At 42.9% G+C, this 20,926-nt stretch overlaps 1 protein-coding gene across 1 annotated transcript in view; it reads right to left on the bottom strand.

Moving 5' to 3' along the window:
- The window catches only part of SLIT3 (slit guidance ligand 3), a 487,105-nt gene that overhangs the window by 37,622 nt on the left and 428,557 nt on the right, over positions 1-20,926 (bottom strand). Inside the window, exons 27-29 of the mRNA XM_058815569.1 lie at positions 20,158-20,255; positions 14,002-14,141; positions 524-617 (exon numbers count right to left, since the gene is read on the bottom strand). Coding sequence (XP_058671552.1) covers positions 524-617; positions 14,002-14,141; positions 20,158-20,255 — 332 coding nt within the window. The remainder of the gene's footprint in view (positions 1-523; positions 618-14,001; positions 14,142-20,157; positions 20,256-20,926) is intronic.

The following is a 20,926-nucleotide window of genomic DNA, read 5'->3' as shown; positions in this document are numbered from 1 at the left end:
CACGAGGCTTTCTCTCACCCCTGAGACACAGCCAGTGTCATTCCCAAGAGGAAAATGCAAACGCAGACATCACCAAAGCCCAGATGAGCCAGGCAAAGCCAATGGAAAAGGCAGCTCCTGAGCTGGAGCCACCAGCTCTGAACTGTTCAGGCTCCTCTTACACTGCTTGAATTTATAAGTGCCCCAAGGATCACATAAGGAAACTCTCCTTGGTTTGTGATGTAGGATAAGGTGCTTTGCAGTGACTGCTCCATAAATTCTCCTATTGCCATGCTCTATTTCAGAATAATTCCTCTGCTCTGAGGGTACATCCATTATTTTCAGTAAACCACAGAAAGCTAGAAAAGTATTTATGTATGGATTAAAGTTAAAATGTGGCACAGAAAACTCAAATGTATATAGCCTTGCATAATTTGTGTTAATTTTGGAGATTTTTGCTCCCCACTCATTGCCAGAACAACTCCAGTCAAGCCAATGGATGAATGTGCCCTCTGTGCAGAGACCAACACACACACTCTCTTACCTGGTGCCTTTGTCCAAGGGAACACATTTGGACTCGTGCTGGCAGGGATTTAGCTCAGGAACACAGTGGTTAATCACTTCATCACACAGCTCACCTGAGGCAAAGGAAAAGCAAAAAAAGCTGTGACACAGCTTGAACAATGCTGAACACCCAAGATGTCCAGGGATGGCCAATCTCCCCACGTGCAGACAGCTCAGTAGTTCAGCAGGAAGTGACAAAATTGCTTGTTGAGGGCACGTGAGACTTCATTAAATCAGCTCCTTTGACCTGCAGTGACCACACTGTTCCTGTCACAGGGGTTTGAAAGCCTGCTGTAAAAGCACTGACTATGAACTCCGCTTGCAGACAGACAAGGGATCAAATGGGCAGCTCCTGACCCAGAACCTCTCGTTTCAAAGCAAGAAAGTGACACAAAAGTGAAGTTGCTCATTGGACCCTAACATTTTCACAAGGGCACATATTTCAGCCATGGTTAATACACTGCCAAAGAAGCTGATTGGACATCATTCTGGGAAAGAACAACAAGCCACAAACCCTCCCCCCAGAACCTCTGTGACTCTCCATAATAGGAACCAGCTTTAGGACTGCATGCAATTATAAAACATTCACTATTTATAAGAGAAGTACTAGCTCTATTGTGCTCACAGGAGATGATGTCTTTTTAGAAAAAAAAATCTACCTCATGTAAGCCCAGCTCAGCTGTTTCTAGGTCTGGTGTATAACATGCCATGAACCTCCCTGGATTTGTATAAGTTTTAATAATTAATAGCTGTAGAACATTCAAGCCGTGATAGTTTATTTAAATACAATCCTTCTTTGAGTTCTAAATTATTAGGTCACACTTCAGTACCCCAGGATTTGAGATGCAGCCAAAGACCACAGAGATCTTTGCCTTCCCTAGAATCACACAGAAACCTATCCCACACCTCCCAAAGCCTTGCAGGGAAAGCAAAGGTCAGGTAATCCCAGCATGGAACCCCAAAAAATCTGCAGTCCCAAACCCCCGGTGCAGCTCCACCAGAGGACTACATCTGCAGGGTTTCAAGGTTACACATATTTTCTGTGCCTGTACATAGTACACACCATCACATAACCAACAGGCCATGGAAATGGTGGGGAAAAAGGATAATGTGGGAGGCACTGGTGGGCTGGCATTGTTCTGGAAGGTTTTCATGGAGCTGCAGCTCCGCCTGTCCTGGGAGAAATGCCATTCTCAAAAATCCTCACATTTCTCTACACTCTAGTGGTTACAGAGAAACACCTGAAAACACAAGCCAAGCAAACCACAAAGATCAAAATTCAGATGGAAAATGCAAATCAGAACCATCCATCTTTTATCAGTTCTGTGATCTGGTGAGCTGGCTGAGAGCACAGTTTTGAGGATTATTCTGGTGCTGATAGGTGTGGTTTGTTAACTCCCCCAGCTGCTACTGCTCTGTCAGGTTATCCCTCCCACATGTCCAGCCTCCCTCCAGCACAAGATACACAGCTCTTGGTATGACTCTTCCTCTGAGAATGGAAGTATAATATGTGTTTGTCAATTGTTTTTGTGTGTTTCAAACATGAATGTGTCCTAGATCTGCTTTTGAGAGCTGTCAAGTGTAAATGAGAGCAGGAACACAACCCATGGGAGGGGGCACCTCCAGCACAAACCCCATCCTTGTGGGCCATACAAACCCTACTGGCTTGGTGCTGGGCTGGCACTACCAGGGGAGTCTGCCATGGCATCCTGCAGTTTATTGTGCACAGAAGTTACAGGACAAGCAATTCCACCTGGAGCCAAGGGATCCTAGGCAGCTACCACTGTTAAAGGCTACTGTCACAGACATGTTTTATGAAAAATCCTTGCCTTAGGATTTTTCCTCCTGAGAAGCTGAGAGACCTCAGGAACAAAATGTAAACATTGATTATCTGCTGCTGTGGAATGCAGCAGGCAGATCTTTGATTGGTCTCATGTTGGTTGTTTCTAATTAACGGCCAATCACAGTCAGCTGGCTCAGACAGAGAGTCCGAGACACAAGCCTTTGTTATTCATTCCTTCTTTTTCTATTCTTAGCTAGTCTTCTGATGAAATCCTTTCTTCTAATCTTTTAGTATAGTTTTAATATAATATATATCATAAAATAAAAAATCAAGCCTTCTGAAACATGGAGTCAGATCCTCATCTCTTCCCTCATCCTCAGACCCCTGCAAACACAGTCACAGGCTACCAAATCTTTTCACAGCCCTGGACAAACCCTGTGCAAATACAATGAAAATATCCAGCTGAGGAAAGGGGATGTGCCAAGGAAACTGAACACTGCAGATCCATGGGAACCAGGGAACAGATCTGGGTTTGGGGTTGGCCACTGCACTTTGCTGCTCCTCAAAAGCAATGAGAGATGTTCAGTTCCTATAGCTGTGAACACTGGGGACAGCTGTTGACACCTGTTAACAGGCCTGTTAACATCAAGCCTCCTCCTAATCTTTAGTAATTGGTTCAGCTGCAACTCTTTAGGGGATAAGATTACATTCTGTACCACCTTCATTTACCCACACTGTATCCCCACACAGGACAGGTCTGTTCACTGCCATCCCCAAGCCCACAGGACACCAACCCTCCCAAAAACTAACAAAGGCACTCCCTCAGACCTGAACATGAGCAGGGCACACCTTGCTACAAAGCTTGGAGAGCTGCCAGTTTGTCATCTTGATATTCCCCATGTCCCTTGTGTGCTATGGATCTCATGTGAAAATAAACATTAAAAAATTAACTGGCTGGTGACATGAAAAGAGCTCAAATGGGCTAAAGCTGGAAATAATTTTGGAAGGCCTTCTAATAACTGAAGAGAGTGTGGATAGATGCCTTCAACTGTCCTTGCACTATAAATGGTCAATACATACTTTTGAAGTTTCTATTTTTTCCTTTGTTTTGTTTTGAAGCAAAGGAAGCAGGCTTTAAAAAAATATGAACAGTATCAAAACTCTCAAAGGAAATCATAATTCTTCTTAAAGTATTCTTCTGAACAGTCTTGACAAGTGCTTAGAGATCCAGTAAAAATCTCCCCAAATGTCAAATATTATGACTCACTGTGTCATTCTGAAGACACCACTATCAAAATGTAGGAGAATTCTAGGCTAGGTACCAAACACAGCATCCAAAAAAAGAGATATTTTTCATGCAAAACTTGGAACATTTAAGGATCCTTCCTGTTATTTTTCCCATCTATCACTCATTAGGGAGCTCACTTGGGAGCAGCCTCATCTCAGGAAGAAAATACCTCTTGGTCATTATTTCAGGCGCCACCAATGTTCAGTAGATGCTGCAGAAAGCATGCCAGGGAAATAAAACACTTTTTGAAAAGCAAAGCCCAAGGCACCAGCCACACAATGTCTTTCTCATATTTTATTCACTCAGAAAATTATCTGGGCCAAAAAATCTGCCCTCAGACCTGAGAGCTCAATATTCATTGGTCGCTTTAATGTCAGTATCAGAGGAAAAATGTGATCCTCTTTTTTTTTTTTGGAGTGACACAGGGCTGCTTCTCTGTGCAGCAATTAAAGGTCTAGTCCAAATTTCTCACTGGATAGTTATGTGAACCTAAAAACAGACTGGACATTCATCTTGGGCCAGCTCCTAGCAGCACTGCTTCTCTTTGTGGAGGATATTTGATCATGCTAAAACAAGAGAGAACTTCAGTGCAAAGCTTTCTCAAGTGTAGAAAACCATCCAACCTCCCCATTTTCCTCTCTCCTACATGTTCTCAAATCACAGCTCCAGTTTGGGTTTCTGAAGGGCTTCTATAAAACAGAGAGGAAAACCACATCTACATTTATTTTATAAGAGTTAAGCAACTCTTTTAATCCCAAGTAATCTTTTGTTCCATCAAGGCACACTTATTCTCTTTAATCAAATCTGAAGAGAATAGGTAACATGCAAGCAAACAGAGAGCAGTCTGATAAACCACAAAATATTTCAGTTTTCAGATTACAACCAAGTTATAGTGACAGGTGGAACTTTAACAGGTGGATCTCCCTTTGCTCGTAACTCATGCAAGAAGAAAAAAATAGAAAAAAGGAAAAAAATAGAAAGAGAAAAAAAAATCCCTGAACAATAGCCAAGGAATTCTGCTCCTTCAAAACCACCTCCCTTGTCACCTTTGCTGACATTGTCTTAAAGAAACACAGATTTTTTTTTTTTTTTTTTTTTTTTGTCTCTTGCAACATTTTCCTGGCCTTATTTTTCAACAGAATCATGAATTTCATGGGGCTTTCCACAGGGCTCATTGCCTATGAAGAGCTGCCAAAAAACACGCTCAGGCTTTTCTGAGCCCTCCCCACGTCTCAGAGCGAAGCCAAAACAACAATAGGGCAATAAAGATGACTTTTACACACAGTTTAATAATCATCTATCTTTTTCCGTTCTCTGCTGTCATGAGAGCTATTTATTTCATGCCCCATTAGACTTTTAAAACCAGGATCCAAGCTCTGCTATTCCTCCCTAATCAGTAAAAGAGAGGCTGGATGCAGTAAAAGTATTTTACTTATTTATCTTTAAGTGAAACTGCAGTTATGAGAAGACAATGTAGAGCAGCAATTTGCAACCAATGAGTTCAACGATTTTTCTTTTGTTCCATGTGTCAGTTGGGTGATACTTTGTTGTAATATACTGACAAAACAACACAGAAAATATCCCCGTCCTTAATGCAAGAGAAGCTTTAGTAGGGCCTGCAGGACTGGCAGTAAATATGCTGCTGAGGATTTCACAATATTACTTGAGAAAAGGAACGTGCTTATGGTGAGGGAAGGATGCAGAAAGCCTGGCCTGCATCCACAGCATGGAAACTTTTCCAGGGCTTCAATAGTGTGGTGCAACATTCTGAACTCTGCCAGGTGAGCCTGAGTGGAATTTGTCTCCTTGCTGCTAATAAAAAACACTCCGCTGTTCTTCTCATAGGAGATTACTCATTTTATATCTAATAAATTGCATTGGAAGAAATGTTTGCTGTTGCTTTGTTTCCCCCTTCTCTCTGTTCAGTCATTAAAAAGAAGTCAGTGCCAATTGGAAGTTTCAGAACACTGAACCTAAAAATTGTTGGGTGGAACAGACAGGGTGTTCCTCCAAGGAAGTAATTCAGTAAGGAATGTTGCTGATGTTTGATGAAAATGATTTGAGGCTCATCTAAGAAAATAATTAAAAAAAAATTTTACTTCCAAACTATTTCAACTTGCAATGAACAAATGAGAAACTCTGTGAAAATCCTTCAGCAGCAAATGCTGTTATGTTAGATACAAAAACATAAGAGAAATCACCTGAAATGCACTGTAACAGAGTAAATTCTGCATGATCATTGAAGTTTGCTCTTGCTTGACAAACACTGCCCACAATACTTAGCAGGCAAAAAGAGTTATTTATGCTTTTTATCCTGTCTTAATTGCTAAAAACTCCCAGGTTTTCCCTTACCAGGTTTTGGCCTGCTAAGTGTGAACCCTTAAGTTTGATTCCATGCTGGGATTCCCACAGTGGCTTGTTTTTCAGATTCAAGGAGAAATTCTCCCTAAGCTTAAGGTTCAGCAAAGGGAGCATGGGTAAAACCAGTTCTGGGCAGGGAAATAATGATCCTTTCAGTGTTTCAGAATCTCAGAGAAGGAATGTGTGCTGTGCACTGCTGGAGTATGAAAAACCATATTCAACATGCCAAATGCCACACAATGCAGTGTGGGAAACATTGACTGAACCAGACAATTTCCAGTGCCCCTGCAAGGTGGTGACCTGCCTGAAGCACTGTTCCTCAGAACCACAGTGTCTGGGAAAGATCTTCTTTTGCTGGACACCATGCATTTTTGAGCTGTATTTATTCATATGGATGTTTTCCAGTTGTTTGGAGTAATTTGAGGATCAGTTCAGCTATCCACACGATCTAGTGCAGAAGTGACACCTGAGATGCCACACATCTGAGATGTTCCTCCTGGGCTAACAGAGAGGACACCCTGTGGATTCCTGCTGATCTGAGCAGGGAATGGGGCTGGAGCCTGTTAAAAATGCTTTGTCTCCAGCACTCCTTGCTCCAGAACTCCCATGGGATTCTGTAGGAGCGTTCCCAGTCCTTCATAGACTCCTCCAAGGTGGCTCCATCCCAAGAGCTGCTCCAGCCTGGCTCCCCTGCACAGGACACAGTTCTTCAGGAGCTGCCTGATTTCCTTGTTTCCCACTGTGTTTCCTGACAGACTGGATTTAATGACCCTCAGATCCCATTTGAGGATGAATTCGCTCTGCTCATCCTACAGGACAGCAGTAGCTGACATTCCACTTTCTTGCAGGCATGCTGTCCTGCTGAACAAGGAGGAATTCTCTGGTATATAATTCTCTGGTATATCTTATTGCACAAACATGACATTTTACATTTGGGAGAGGGGAGTTTGACCAGAGGAGATGCTGGAGCACTCCAGCACAGCAGGACACCCACACTGAGGCTGAGGACAGGCTGCAGCCCTGCCAGCTGCTGTGTTATTTCCTCCCAGAGGGTCAGATAAGAGTCCAATCTGATAGCAGTGATATGTGGTTCTCTCTTCATAAAACAGGGCTGGGAATGGGCTTAGGCTCTTGAACAAAGCCCAAACCTTCCAGGTCTTCCAGCACTTCTCACTCCCAGTAACACAACTGGGAAATGTGGGTGCCTTTTTGTGTTTCATGCAGAAAGTGAGTACACTTCACATCTGCCAAGTAACTAAAACTGAGAGACTTCCATGTAAGGCAGAACTCCTTCAAACAAAAAGGAAGAAAACACACTAAACTCTGACCACAATTTTCTCTGTCTTGAGGAAATTATGGCTGAAGTTCCAAAATGTAAAAGGAGTTGATAGCTAAGTACTTGTTTAAGCCTTCAGCATTTATTAGTCAGCCCAGGTCCCTGTGGAACCACAAGCTGAACCACACCACCTCAAACATCCTTGCTCCTGTAGCAAAAATTTGGGGGAAAAAAGCAGCTTCAGTGCCATGATCCCTCTCAGCCTGCCCAGGGGTGGCTTGGGGACAGAGCCACACAGGTGCCACAGCAGCCAGCCATGGGGGGCTCCAGGACAGAGGGACAGCCACGAGCTCCACACAGCTGCAGCTCTCTGGCTGCATTGGTGCTGCTCTCTGGAACCATCTGGCTGCATCTTGCAGCTCTCCCTGCAGCTGTCTGCATGCACTGGTGCTGCTCCCCCTGCAGCTGTCTGGCTGCATTGCTGCTGTTCCCTGCAGCTGTCTGGCTGCACTGTGCTGCTCTCTCTGCAGCTGTCTGCCTGCATTGGTGCTGTCTGCCTGCACTGGTGCAGCTCTCCCTGCATTGGTGCTGGGCTTTGGCCAGACAGAGTCACCACAGTGGGACACTCCAGGAAAAGAGCCCCCAATCACTAACAGGGACCTGGGCTCTGAAAGAGCTCAGAGCTCTCAGATACCACAGGATACCACAGGGTCCCCCTAAGGTAAAACAGATCTCAGCCTTCTCTTCCAAACACATCAAACCAGAAATAGTTCCTAGCTTTATTTTATTACTATTTATTTTGAGAGGGATTTTTTTTTTCAGTGATACAAACTGCTTGCAGCTTTTTCCCAGGCAAGCAAACTATTTTAAACATTTGCTCCTGCCCTCTCTTTGCCATGGGTTACTGGGTATTTTAGTAAAGACCTATTTTCAGTAGTGGAAGCCACTAATTATTTTTTTTTTTTAGGTTTCAGAACAAAGAAGCGAGGGCATTGTTGAGGCTTTTTAGGATCTTTGGCAAATAGGAATGCCTTTCCTGGGTTTTTGGTTTGGCTTTTTTTTGTGTGTGTGTAAGTGCTACATATTTCTTCTTCTGCTAAAATCAGACAGGAGGAGGAAAAGTCACAGCAAACAACAAAACCAAATAAACCAGCAGACAAAGCAGCAAAGCACTGAAAGCACCCAGGGCATGTTTGGTGCAGCCCATTTGTTCCTCTGTGCATGTTCGGACCCCTCTTCTCGTGGAGGCACAGAGGGCAGAGAGGCTGAGGACAGATCTCTTTGGAGGGATGAGATTCTGTGTTTGAGCCCAGGACTGTGAGCAAAGCAGTGATGGGCTGGAGGAGAGCTGTAACAGAAGGGAACGGGAAAAAGGAAAGGAAGGGGAAATGTCACAGATGCATTTTATGAAAAATCCTTTCCTTAGGATTTTTCCTCCTGAGAAGCTGAGAGGCCTCAGGAACAAAATGTAAACATTGATTATCTGCTGCTGTGGAATGCAACAGGTGCATCTGTGATTGGTCTCATGTTGGTTGTTTCTAATTAATGGCCAATCACAGTCAGCTGGCTCGGACTCTCTGAGACACACACCTTTGTTATCATTCCTTCTTTTCTATTCTTAGCCAGCCTTCTGATGAAATCCTTTCTTCTATTATTTTAGTACAGTTTTAATGTAATATATATAATAAAATAATAAATCAAGCCTTCTGAAACATGGAGTCAGATCCTCGTCTCTTCCCTCATCCTCAGACCCCTGTGAACACGGTCACAGGAAAACTCTGAATTTTGCCCCACATTCCCACACCACAAAGCTGAAGGGAAAACACAATGTTTGCATCAATGGCTGGGGACAGGCCGTGCTACAGCCAAAAAAGCAGAGATTAGGAAAACACAAGAAGGGCAAGAACCAGGTGACTGATCTAATGCCTATCCTGCTCTTTCAATGTTTCTTTCTGAAGGGAAGGAGAGCCTACAAAACTGCAAGGAGGAGCTGTAAACCACCAAAAGTCCCAGCAGGTTGTAAAGCAGCCCCAGACTCCTCAGAGTTGGCTGGATTTGGGTACGTGATTGTCCTGGAGGAATTACATGTTTATAATTCAGCTTCAGGATTAAAATAACCAGTGGGGCAGAGGAAAAATAAGACATCAGCTGACAATTAAAGCCATCAGGATCTGCTACACAGCATGAGGATTGGTTTGGTTATTTAAATACAGGCAACAAATATTGAAAATATTGATTTTAAGAATGGTGGGGAAACCTGGTGATGGTGGGTACAGGTTTGAAGCTTTTTTATGGCATTCCGCTCTCTCCCTCCTCTCAGTCTTTTTTAACTTGCATTTAGTACTTCATGGAATCCATTTGTAATTCCACATTGTTTTAAAGTTAATAGATGGAAAAGAACTAGGAAGGAGGTTATTGTGTGAGTGTGGGCTGCTTTTTGGTGTGGTTTTTTTTCTTTTTTTAAATGAAAGTGAAATGGGGCTGGAGTGTGGGAAATTCCTTCCTCAGCAGTCACTTAACAAATTGGCCATTTTTCATCTGCTCTGAGTCTGGGGAAAGACTGTCAAAGAATTTTAAAAGAAAACACTGCAAAATCTTATTAATTGAAGAAAGATTTTTGGCCTTCATTTTTCCAACCAATGAATGCAAAATTCATGCATCATAATTTGGGATATTGTTCCCTAAAAAGGCTATAACCAGTAAAACCAGGCAGACAGCAGATAGAGCAGGAACACACTAAGGTATGGAAAAAACCAAAGCCTGGATACTGTGACTCTGTCAATAGTCAAAAATTTCAACACATTCATTTTTAATTTGTATTTCATTTAGGAACATAAGATTTACTATCATGATTTAACCATTACTCAACTAAGCCAAGGGGGACCCTAACTGTTTCTTACAGAACAACACACAGACACACTCTTGGATCTTCTTCCCTGCATTCAGACTGGTGGGGTTTTTTTGCATTACAGCATACATTTGTTCTATAAATGCAGAATTTACTGAAATATCACTGCAGTGTTACCAGCACTGTGGTATCCAAGAGCACAGGGGTGATGAGGGATTCAGGCTCCCTGCTTGGCAGGGGAGGAAAGCAGGAATCTGGATAACTGAGCTGGGCACCTCTGAGCTCAGGTTACTGCAAACATCCCAGGCTCCAGTGCCAGACAGACCCTCTGACTGAACATGGGGGTTAACTACAGCTGAGAAATCCCATTTGTACATAGAACCCACAACTCTTGCATAATCATACTGATAAAATGGATGGTATGGATTTCTCCAGCCACAAAATCCAGCCAGTCAACCTGTCAAAGAAATTTCTGTTTTCCATACAAGCGTTGATGAGCTCACTCTGTCTGTCTACTACTTGTTAACAACAGAACTAAGGAGAATATTTGGGTACAGCATAAAGAGATATCACCTACATTTTCTGTCCTGCTAGATACAGCCTGGCTGTGGATGTTTGTGCCCATTGAGAGCTCATTGTCCCCCAGATTACCTCACAGGAAAACTCCTTCCCTGGACTGTACACCTCTGCCTTTCTCTTCTCAAATAAAGAGATCAAATCCATACACCTGGCAAAGCTGGAGCACACAGAGTTTGGTAACTCAACATCTAGCACCAGAGAGAGGCAGGTACCTCAAAACACAGTTCTGGGCACAGGAATAAGCTCTCCTGACTCCTGGAGTGAACGGCTTTGTCTCTGAGCTCTTGGCCTTCACACTCTGTGCAATACTGAACTCATCTGCACCTAGCTTTTTTTGGTTGTTTTTGACAGATACTGATATTCCTTCAGTACAAAAAAGGTTCATCTAAAGAGAATATACCTAGAGATACCCTGGATGTCCAGCAGACTTCAGTCAAACTCTGGTTGCAGCCCCTTCTCTTTCAGGTCAGACACACAAACCATTCCCAGGTGTGCTGTCAGGGCTTCCCTTTGTGCTTCCATGGCATTTCCTCCACTTTTGTTCAGCCAGTTGAGCATTTCACATGATTCCCCATTTCTTGTTTGGATTCAACTGATAAGGACCCCCAAAACCATTGCTCAGGTTGGCTTGGCTTGTGGGTACTTTTGTTTGGTTGATGGCTTCAACCCTCCCAGCCATTCTATGATGCTCCTTGTCCTGCTCTGAGGCCAGGAGCAGCTCTGATGGACATTTCAGCCCAGCCAGCTGCACTGCAGTCAGTCCTGCCAGTGACTGGTCAGATTTGATGAAATATCCCTCTCCAAAATGGAGGTAAAGCAGGTTAAGACAGTTCTGGTATCACAGTTCACCAAACTCTTCCTATTTTAAGCAACATGAGATATTCTAATATAAGCAACACCCCTATTTTTGCAACCTTTTTCACCTATGATTCATATTGTATTTTCTGGAAGTATTTCCTTATTTTCTTATTGCCTGCACTATGACAGCACATTTTCTGTGGTTTTATATTACCCACATGGCAACAGTGAGCTCTGGTATTTGACAAACTCCTGCTAATCAGCAGAGGCACAGCAGAGCAAACATTCAGATTAAAAAAAACCACACACACACAAAAAAAAAAACCAAAAAAAAAACCCCCCAAAAACCCCAAAAAAACAAGAACAAAAAAAAAAAAAAAAAAAAAGCCAAAAATCAACAAAACAAAAGCCACTGGAAGTTGAGTAAAAATTTTCCTAAAGTATCACACAAGTTCCCTAGCCATTATCCAGATGGCCATTTGAGAAGAAATCCCAATCTAGTTCTTTCCTACCTCTATTGTCTGGGAAAAAAAAAAAGATTCTGCAATAATCCTGTGGAAAGGAAAGTGCATTTGCATATATGCTGGATTCAGTTCCTTACTGGACATGTCTTTTCTTGGCTGGTCAAATCCATTTCCTGTCGTAAATGTAAAGACTCTGCCTCCTTGCATTGAGCTCTGTTAGAAACCACCCAAGAGTAGCTGACATAAATAGTGCACAAGTAAGCACAATGGGCTCAACATCCTACAAGCAAAACTCTTTACTCTGCTAAGCTGATTTTTTTTTTAGGTTTTGGCAGAAATATCATTTTAGAGACCCAATAAATGTACATTTGAGTCATAAGGCTTTGCTCAGCTGAAGATTTACCATGGGCCTCCTTTGTATCAGCCACAAAAGTATTTTAAGAGTTTGGAAATTCTAGAAGCTTTCCTCCTGCCTTACTCAGCCACTCAAGCTTGATCCTCATTAAATCCCCTGACATGCAATATATTCCAGCATACAAGAAGCCCTTCATTGCTTCTCCATGCTCAGGAGGCAATAACCCCATTTCAAAGGCTGGAGCAGGAACTCCTGCAGGTGTTTCCTCACCCTCCATGCTGAGCCAGGAGGGCTGGGCTGTGTCAATGAGTCCATGGAATGCTCCAGAAGGCCTTGAGCAAAACCATTTTTAGATTCCACTCAGGAGAGTCTCTGCTCTTGGTCTTAGGCTGGAAATGGGGGTGTGTATCCTATTCCTATCTGTGGAGCAGTTATCTCCTGTTCTTGGGGCAGTTTTCTTTCTCTCTCCCACAGCCAATCCTCCCTCCAGGAGATCTCTTTGTTAATGGGCCATTAATTATTAATTATCTTCTGTCCATGGCCACTGAGTGTCCCTGCAGGGCTGACCCAATCCCAGCATCCCATGGGGAGATGCTCCGCCCAGGGGAGGAGCCAAGCATTCCTACCTGGGCACAATCTGAGCCTGGCACAGCACAGCAGCCTTTGCCCCCTGCATGGCCAGAGGAGCAGCTTTCTGCTGCCCTGCATGGCCAGAGGGAGCCCAGGCCCATCTGCAGCAGCCCTGGAGCTGCAGAGGAAAACTCCCCCCTTGTGCAGGATCCCTGCTGCAGCAGAGCCACAGCTGGCACTGCAGGAGGGCTGAGCCCCCCTGGGATGGGGCTGGGACACCCCCTGACACACAGGGGGCAGGGACTGCTCTCACTCTGGAAGTACTTTTTTTGTTGTTTGTACTATTACATCTGTATTTTTAGTTTTCCTAGTAAAGAACTGTTATTCCTATTCCCATATCTTTGCTTGAGAGCCCCTTAAATTCAAAATTATACCAATTCAGAGGGAGGGGGTTTACATATTCCATTTCAAGGGAGGCTCCTGCCTTCCTTAACAGACATCTGGCTTTACAAACCCAGACACTCTTGCAGAAGGTTTAGGAGGAAATTTATCTGCAATGTAAGACATTTCTGACTCCATCTGACTCCACTTCATCCCATTGCTGACTCCCATCCCCAAACCCTGTGACCATGGACCCAGCAGCTGCCCGCGCTCCCTGACCTGGCTCATACTGAGGACACCACCAGAGCCTTCAGCTTCTTACAGAGCCTTTCCCCACCCACGTATGAAATGGAGATCAGGAATTCAGCAGGCTCACTGTATTTAACACATGCAGAGCCCTGAGACATCAGGTGAAAGCCAACCCCCCCTAAGCCAAGGTTTTCCAAGGTTCAGGACAGGTGTATGTCAGGCTCAGTACTGAGAATGTGCACACTGAAGCAGACACTTGTCTGATCCCTTAAATACTATATTTCAATGTATTTTACAATGAGGCATCAGTATTTTGACTCAGAAAAGTGGCCATGTTTGTGAGCACATATATTGCAATATTAGTAAAATTAACATTTTGCCAGGAAGAGATTCAGATTATTTAGAAGGGGACTAGATTTTCAATTAATCATATGCTCACGCACTAAGTAAACATTATTTAGTTTGGACCCTTCCCTTCAGGCACTCCTCATGGATTCCTTTCTTACCTGTGTAATTGGGAGGGCAGAGACACACATAGTTGTTGATCCCATCCACACACGTAGAGTTATTCTCACAGTCATTATCTTCACAGTCATCTGGGTTTATTTCACACCTCTCCCCCTCATACCCAAGAGGACAAGAGCAGCTTTGGAGAAAGAAAAACAAAAAAAAAAATGTTAGCATGGATCTAAAGGGACAGGAGGTTTGAGGTATAGAACTGAAATTAAAAGATATAAAAGTTGGTTGGAGCCAAATTCACTGCTGCTGCGAGGCATAGAGCAATTTAACCCCAAGTGTTTGGTGAAAGATGCAGTCTGATGGTTCCTGGGTCATGTAATTATTTACAGGAGACAAAACTCATCCTCAGGAGCCAGCCTCTGCCATGCTCCCTTTGCTGCTTTATTGGGAACTCTGGCCCTTAGCCGAAGCGAGCAACTCCAGGGCAGGAGAGCAAACATTCATCACAATATTCAAATCCTTGTTGATGTTTTTGTGACAATGTGGACATCTGCCTGCTGAGGGCTGCCCAGTGCCAAGACATCTTGGCAGCTCTCAGATACCTCAGTCTCCTCAAAGAACAGCAGCTTGAGTTGAGTTTACAGACATGAGAATTTTCTACTCACTACTGCTTTGTCACTTGTCCAAACAAGAAATGTTTGGGGATGATTGCTTTTATAAGTGCTGTAAGATTTCAGCTCCCTCCACATCTATTTGGAGAAGAGCTGATGATGCCCAGATAATTCAGCTAAAACACAGAGCATGGCACAGCCAGTAATGGCCCTGTGAGGATATGGACACTAGTGAAGAATAATCGCACTAGACATTTTATCTCACAGGAGTGTGATGTATGGTCCCTAGGGGGAAGATAGAAAACTAAATGGCTGAAGAATGGCTTGATTTTTCTTTTTTTCAATCTCCATTTCCTCTCTACATCTAGAAGCTACAGTTACAAACAGAACCTTTACATTTTAAACTATCTGTAAGTGATGAAGAGGTGGAGGGCAGAGTTTCCTAAAAGAGAGTCCAGAAACAGGAGTTAAGTGCTCCAGTAATATCAGGGGTTTCTGAGAAGCCAGCAATGATATTTGAAATGTCAGTTTTGAAGTGCCAGCATTGCTGTTCAGTAGTCACCGAAAGGGCTGTTTGCAGTCCCAGTCCAAACTACACATTCCCTCTGCTGTTCATTTCCTTTCTTATGCAGGCTCTGGTGGCAGAAAAGAAACTGAGCAAATAAAAAGCACTCCTGATTGATGAGGATGAAAACCAGAAAGCACTGCAGCAGTCACACTAATTGCCATGCACTGCTTTTGGAATCCAGGAGGATTTCCAAGGCAGACATTGCTGCAGGGTGCTGTTTCCAGCTCTGACAGACAAAGAGGACCTGAGGTGGTTACCCTGCTTTATGCAGGAGATGGGGAAAGCCCTGGGGGAAAAGGAGCTCTTCAGAATCCATGAAGAGCTGCAGGATTTTCCCTTCCCTTCCTGCTGTGTGCCGCACCCTGAGCAGAGTGCAGAGTCCCAAGGGAGGGATGGCTCAAAGCTCTGCATCCACCTCAGGAGTCCCAGGCTGGATCAGATTCCTCATAATGTGCAATCTCAGAAAGGAGTCATAAAGAGGAGAAAAAAATGGGAAGGAAATGTGTCTTGAGCCACCACAACAGGAAGATCTCCCAGATGGGTCCAGAAGAGGGACACTGGTCACATTCAGAACTCATCTTCATTCTGCAGGGACCATCCACAGGTCATGAGGGTTAGAAAACCTTCACCATGAATAACCAAAACCAAGCTGCTCCAATAAATTCAATTTAGGGCACAATAAATCAATAAGGAATATTTTCTTTTCCTGTCTCAAGCTCATTATTGCTAATAAAACATGTCCTCTTGCTGACCCAGAGCCAGAGGATCACAGGAGGCAGAAAGAAGAGCTGGCACACCATCTTCTGTGGCAATGCAAGTGTCAGGGAGGGGGTTAAAGATATCTAATTAAATATAGTGATACATTCATCATGTCTAGATTTCTGATTACAAAACCCCATTTTCAGGGGTTGATAACTCGCTCATACAAATCTGCTCCAGGCTGCAATTTGGAAGACAAAGTCTCAGTTTGGGAACAGAATTTTTTGTCTCCATTTAAAGAAAAGCAACAAGAGTGGCTTTGTGCTGGTGATTTTTTATGTGAACATAACACCATTTTCCTTTCACAAAAGGATTGGGACAGCTTGGGTGTGTGCAATTAAAAATGACATTATTAAACACTATCACAGTAATGGTTCACAGTGGAGATACCATTAGTAACAATTCATTTGGGATTGTTAACATAAATTGCTCAGTATTAGGACACATTCCATACTCAGGGAAATGTCAGAGTAATTGATGGCGTTTGGCTACTGGTCCTTATGTAGTATAGGGAGTCTTTACATTATTGCTTACGTACAATTCTTTATTTTGATTTGCTTTCAAATGTCCCAGATATGAGGCCTGAAATGAAAAGATAAAACATACAGCTTGGGACCTGGATTGAACCACATGTTGAAAGAATTGCAGCTTGGGACTGTTTGTATGTACTATCCCAGAAAAAGCTTAGAAGAAAAATGAAGTCTGCTGAGTGACTGGGAGGTCATCAAACTTGGGTTCCAGCTGACCGAGGGAGAAAATGAATTCCAGAGACAATGATGAGAACTTTGCAGTGACTCAGTAGTGAAGCAGTGTGAGACAGCATTTCTTGTGGATGCTGGAAACAATGGAGCCATGCAGGAAACAACAGTGTTTTAATAAAAGTCTAAATTCCCTATTCCTCCTGTTCAGGGATTTGTGTTGTGTTTTCCTATAAAGAATTACATAACATCCCATTATCCCCATGAAGTTTCAAGGCAACACTTAGGGGTAAACTTTTGGATTCAAAGCATTTTGTAAGTTTTTTTTTCAAGCTGGCAATTTTTAAAGTTTACTGTACTAGATTTTTAAAATAAACTCTAATGAAAAAAATGTAGCATCTGTTTGTTTAAAATAGATAGCCATACAGTGTGTCAAGTTTCAAAAAAGCTTTTAAATAGATATAGTAAATTCTTTCAGGAATATTACATGGTAAAGATGCCTTTTATGTCTAGATCCCAATGGAGTAGCCTGAAAGTCTGGAAGTGCAATGTTTTTCCTTGAACTAGGCAGAATTAACACTAGGCAGTTAATCAGTTCCAGGATTTTACATTTATGAGGGCACTTACAGTTTGTGGAAAATGCTAAAAAAAGCGATCTGGGAACCGGAGGGGGTTTTTATATGGAGAAAAGTTAAAATAACCCAGAGCCTTTGTGTCCCAGCACCGCAGGTTAGCAGGGATCAGCTGCTGCCTGTGACAGCTCTGCTCCTGCCAAAGCCTCCCCTCCACATGTGCTGAACCACCAGGACATGTCTCACTGGCCATTTCTCTCATTAGCCTTTATAAGTGACCTTTTGGACAACCTGGCAGGCACAGATTAGATTAGAATCAGCAATTCAAAGGGAGGAAGAATGTCACCATCATATTTTCTGAAAAATCCCCTTGCCCAGGATTCTCCTCTTGGGAAGCTTAGAAGCCTCAGAGAAAAAGAAAAACAATAATTATCTCATTTGCTTCTCCTGTATTTTGCTGCTTTGGAATGGGGTTTGGAGATTGTTTATCCAACAGGTGGCTGTTTGATTGGTTTCATGGGAATTGTTTTAACTTCCAATCACGATCAGGCTGTGTCAGGAATCTGGAATGAGTCAGGAGTTTTTCATTATTATCTTTTAGCCTTCTGTAAGTATCCATTCTCTATTCTTTAGTATAGTTTTAGTATAGCATTCTATTAGAATAGAATAGAATAGAATAGAATAGAATAGAATAGAATAGAATAGAATAGAATAGAATAGAATAGAATCCTTCTAAGAACATGGAGTCAGATTCATCTTTCCTTCCAACAACGGGGACCCCAGAAAATACCACAGAAGAACTTCACATTTCCACTCCTCTGAGCCACACCATGTCACTTATCTATTCCTCAACACAGAGGTCACCCCTACTTGAAGGAGGAGAATATGAAAATGACTCAGGATTGAAAAAGTGCAAGGGTAAAAGAGGAGGGGGTAACTGCAGCTGAACCTTTGCCCTTGCTGTCCCACCAGGATCTGCCATTCCAGCAAACCTGAGTGCCTCAGCCCCTGCTGCTGACAGCCCTTGTGGGCACCAGGCACAGCGGGGGCCTTGGGCTGGAATCTCAGTCATAACTAAGAGCTTCCTGTCTTTGGGGGGAACATCACCACCTTAGCATTATTTCAAATGGTAATTTTCTTGTCTAAGGCCACAGAAACTTGAGAGTTAAACGGCTTGGCATTTCACAGGGAGAGAACTTTGGCTTAAGTTTCCTTTTTAGAAGAGTAAAGATTTGACAAGTTTGGCAGCGGGGTTTGTGTATGAATATATTTCCCTAGGGAAGAGAATATACAGAAGATATAATTTCTTTTACAGGCCACACAACAAAAAAAAAATCCAAGGAGGCCTCTTATGAAAATGTTTCTGACATCCGCTTCCTCACAGCACATAATGCAGGGCAGTGTTTTCCCATCCTGGTGAACACAATTTACAAAACTCTAACTGCTGCCATCCACTGGAGAGATTTCCCACCAAAAAACCCAACCCAACTCAACTAACCAAGTTCAATCTTAAATGTTTCTGCATCTTCCTTGTCACTCTGTTCCATCTCCACACCACATTTCCCAAAGCCATGCTAAAGCTCCACAGTCCTGCAGAGCCACAGAGGTTATGGACTGACTGAATTAAAAACAAGGAGAAAATGGAGCAGTGCATATGCTGAACATTCAATTTCATGCAGCAGGGTTTTGATGAGATATGGTTTTATGTGTCTTTTATTAGACCAACTGAAACTATATAAATAACTATAAAAAGCAGAATCCTTCCCTATAAAGCCTCGAATGTTGTTCAGCAACAAAACCACCCCTGCAGTTTTATAAAGGATCTCAAAAACAATGCTTATTTGGAACTGAGGCAAAGCCTCTGAAATTGTAAAATTCATTCAATTCATGAGAGAAATGCAGAAGTAGCTCTCAATTCAGGCCATTCAAAATTCTTTATCTGCTACCACAGAACAAAACACAAATGCTAAAGAAAAACCCAATCCAAAATACATGTGGAAGGCTCTCATTCTAGTATTATGGATATTATAAAATGTTTTACTACTGCATTTTTAGTATCAGCTATATTTTCGAAAAATGGGTACTGAGTGACAAACTCCAGATATTCTAATGTGGTGCAGTTTTACATTGGCACAAGCTGGAAAAAGCTGTGTACATCAGTGACCAGAAGCAGTGTCTTCTGTCCTGCCATGTGCTGCATCTGCTTCTGGAATCAGGGAATTATTGAGGGTGGGCACAGAGAGAAGCATTGGGGCACTTGTTCTGTTTACTGCTTCTTCTTTTGCAAGAAACATCACAAATGTGGAGGAGCAAACCTATGAAAATTGTAGCAGCTCTTTTTTACAAAGGAACTTTGAATCAACTTGAATGACAATGAGTGACCAAAGCCTCAAACTTGTATTTTCTTAGCTGTGAAGTAGTGCCTGCAGCAGTGCAGATCTCCCAGCTATCTTATTAAAATTTCTGGACTTCTCTCAGAGCATCCCCACCTATGCTACATCTTTGTTATATGGGCAAACTGAAATCCACAATATCCAGCTACAGAGGTTATTCTCTTGCAGCACAATGCTTAAGATGTGACAATCTCCCCGTGCTTTTTAATTGTTTCTTTAAAGCCTGTTTGTCTGCAAGATTCTTCAGTATGAAAACATTTTGGATCTGGCTGTCAAGCAACAGATGCTCACTTTACAAATACAAAAACAGCTTAGATGTGAGCCTGAAATGCCCCAAGGAAAATTAGGATACAGATAACACAATGCAGAACATAGAGCCTGCTCAAAAGCTCTTAAATGTATATTGCATTATGAGGAAATCAGGAGGCCTGTTTCACAGGAAATGATATGTCACACCAAGGAAACCAAAGCAATAGTTTAGTATGGCAAATGGAAATGCCACATGCAGCAGTTTCTATAAAGCAGCCATTACAGTTCATTAATGCAAAGCAGAAACACATTAAATTTTATCATCTCATTTTAAATGAACTTTGTGCTACTACCTGAATCCATCTTTATTTGCCTCTGTGAGGTGGCAGGTCCCTCCATTCTGACATGGATTCTGAATGCAGGAATTAATGGGCACACTGCAGTCTCGACCCTATTTGGGAAAATTCAAAAGAAACAATGTTAGTAAGACTCAAGTTATCAGTGTCTCTTGTTCCTTCACTCTACTTGCAGCACCACTTACAAGAGGTCTGTGGTCTTCAGACCCACAACATCCCCTAATGTTCTTTATTGATGATCAGATTTATTCATGACTTCAGTGAGAATTTGGCAGGGCAGCTGCTTTATCCAATGGGACTGGTGGGTACCTCAGCATCACTTCAGGTTCAAGACTGTAATGAACTCTTTCACTGGAGTGTTTTAAGGAAACAGCTTAAAACCATCACTCCAACACACTTCAATGTTAGTAACAATGAAGAGAATGACTCAGGACCAGAGGTAAGCAGAAGGCCACACACAGTGAGCACAAGCCCACGTGGAGTCAGCACTCACCAAGTGCACTCACCAGGCTCTCAGTTAAACCCTGCAGCAGCAGAGGCTGCTCATTACCATGGTCAGAACCACAGGGGAGAGGCCCTTGGTGTGCTCAGAGCTGAGCTTGAATTTCTGCACAAAGCACACCAAGAGTTCATCACTGACTCAGTTCCATTCTTTAAGATTTCGCTAGAACACACCTCAGTTCTGACTGAATGTCACCAGCTTGAGCCACCTCCACTGCTACTGAACTTTTACTGACCCTTCAAGGCATAAACATATTTCTCTGCT

Source organism: Ammospiza caudacuta, chromosome 16, assembly GCF_027887145.1.
Source record: "Ammospiza caudacuta isolate bAmmCau1 chromosome 16, bAmmCau1.pri, whole genome shotgun sequence".
Classification (NCBI taxonomy): domain Eukaryota; kingdom Metazoa; phylum Chordata; class Aves; order Passeriformes; family Passerellidae; genus Ammospiza; species Ammospiza caudacuta.
The sequence above is the reverse complement of the archived record's forward strand: the minus strand, read 5'-3'. Positions and strand labels throughout refer to the sequence as shown.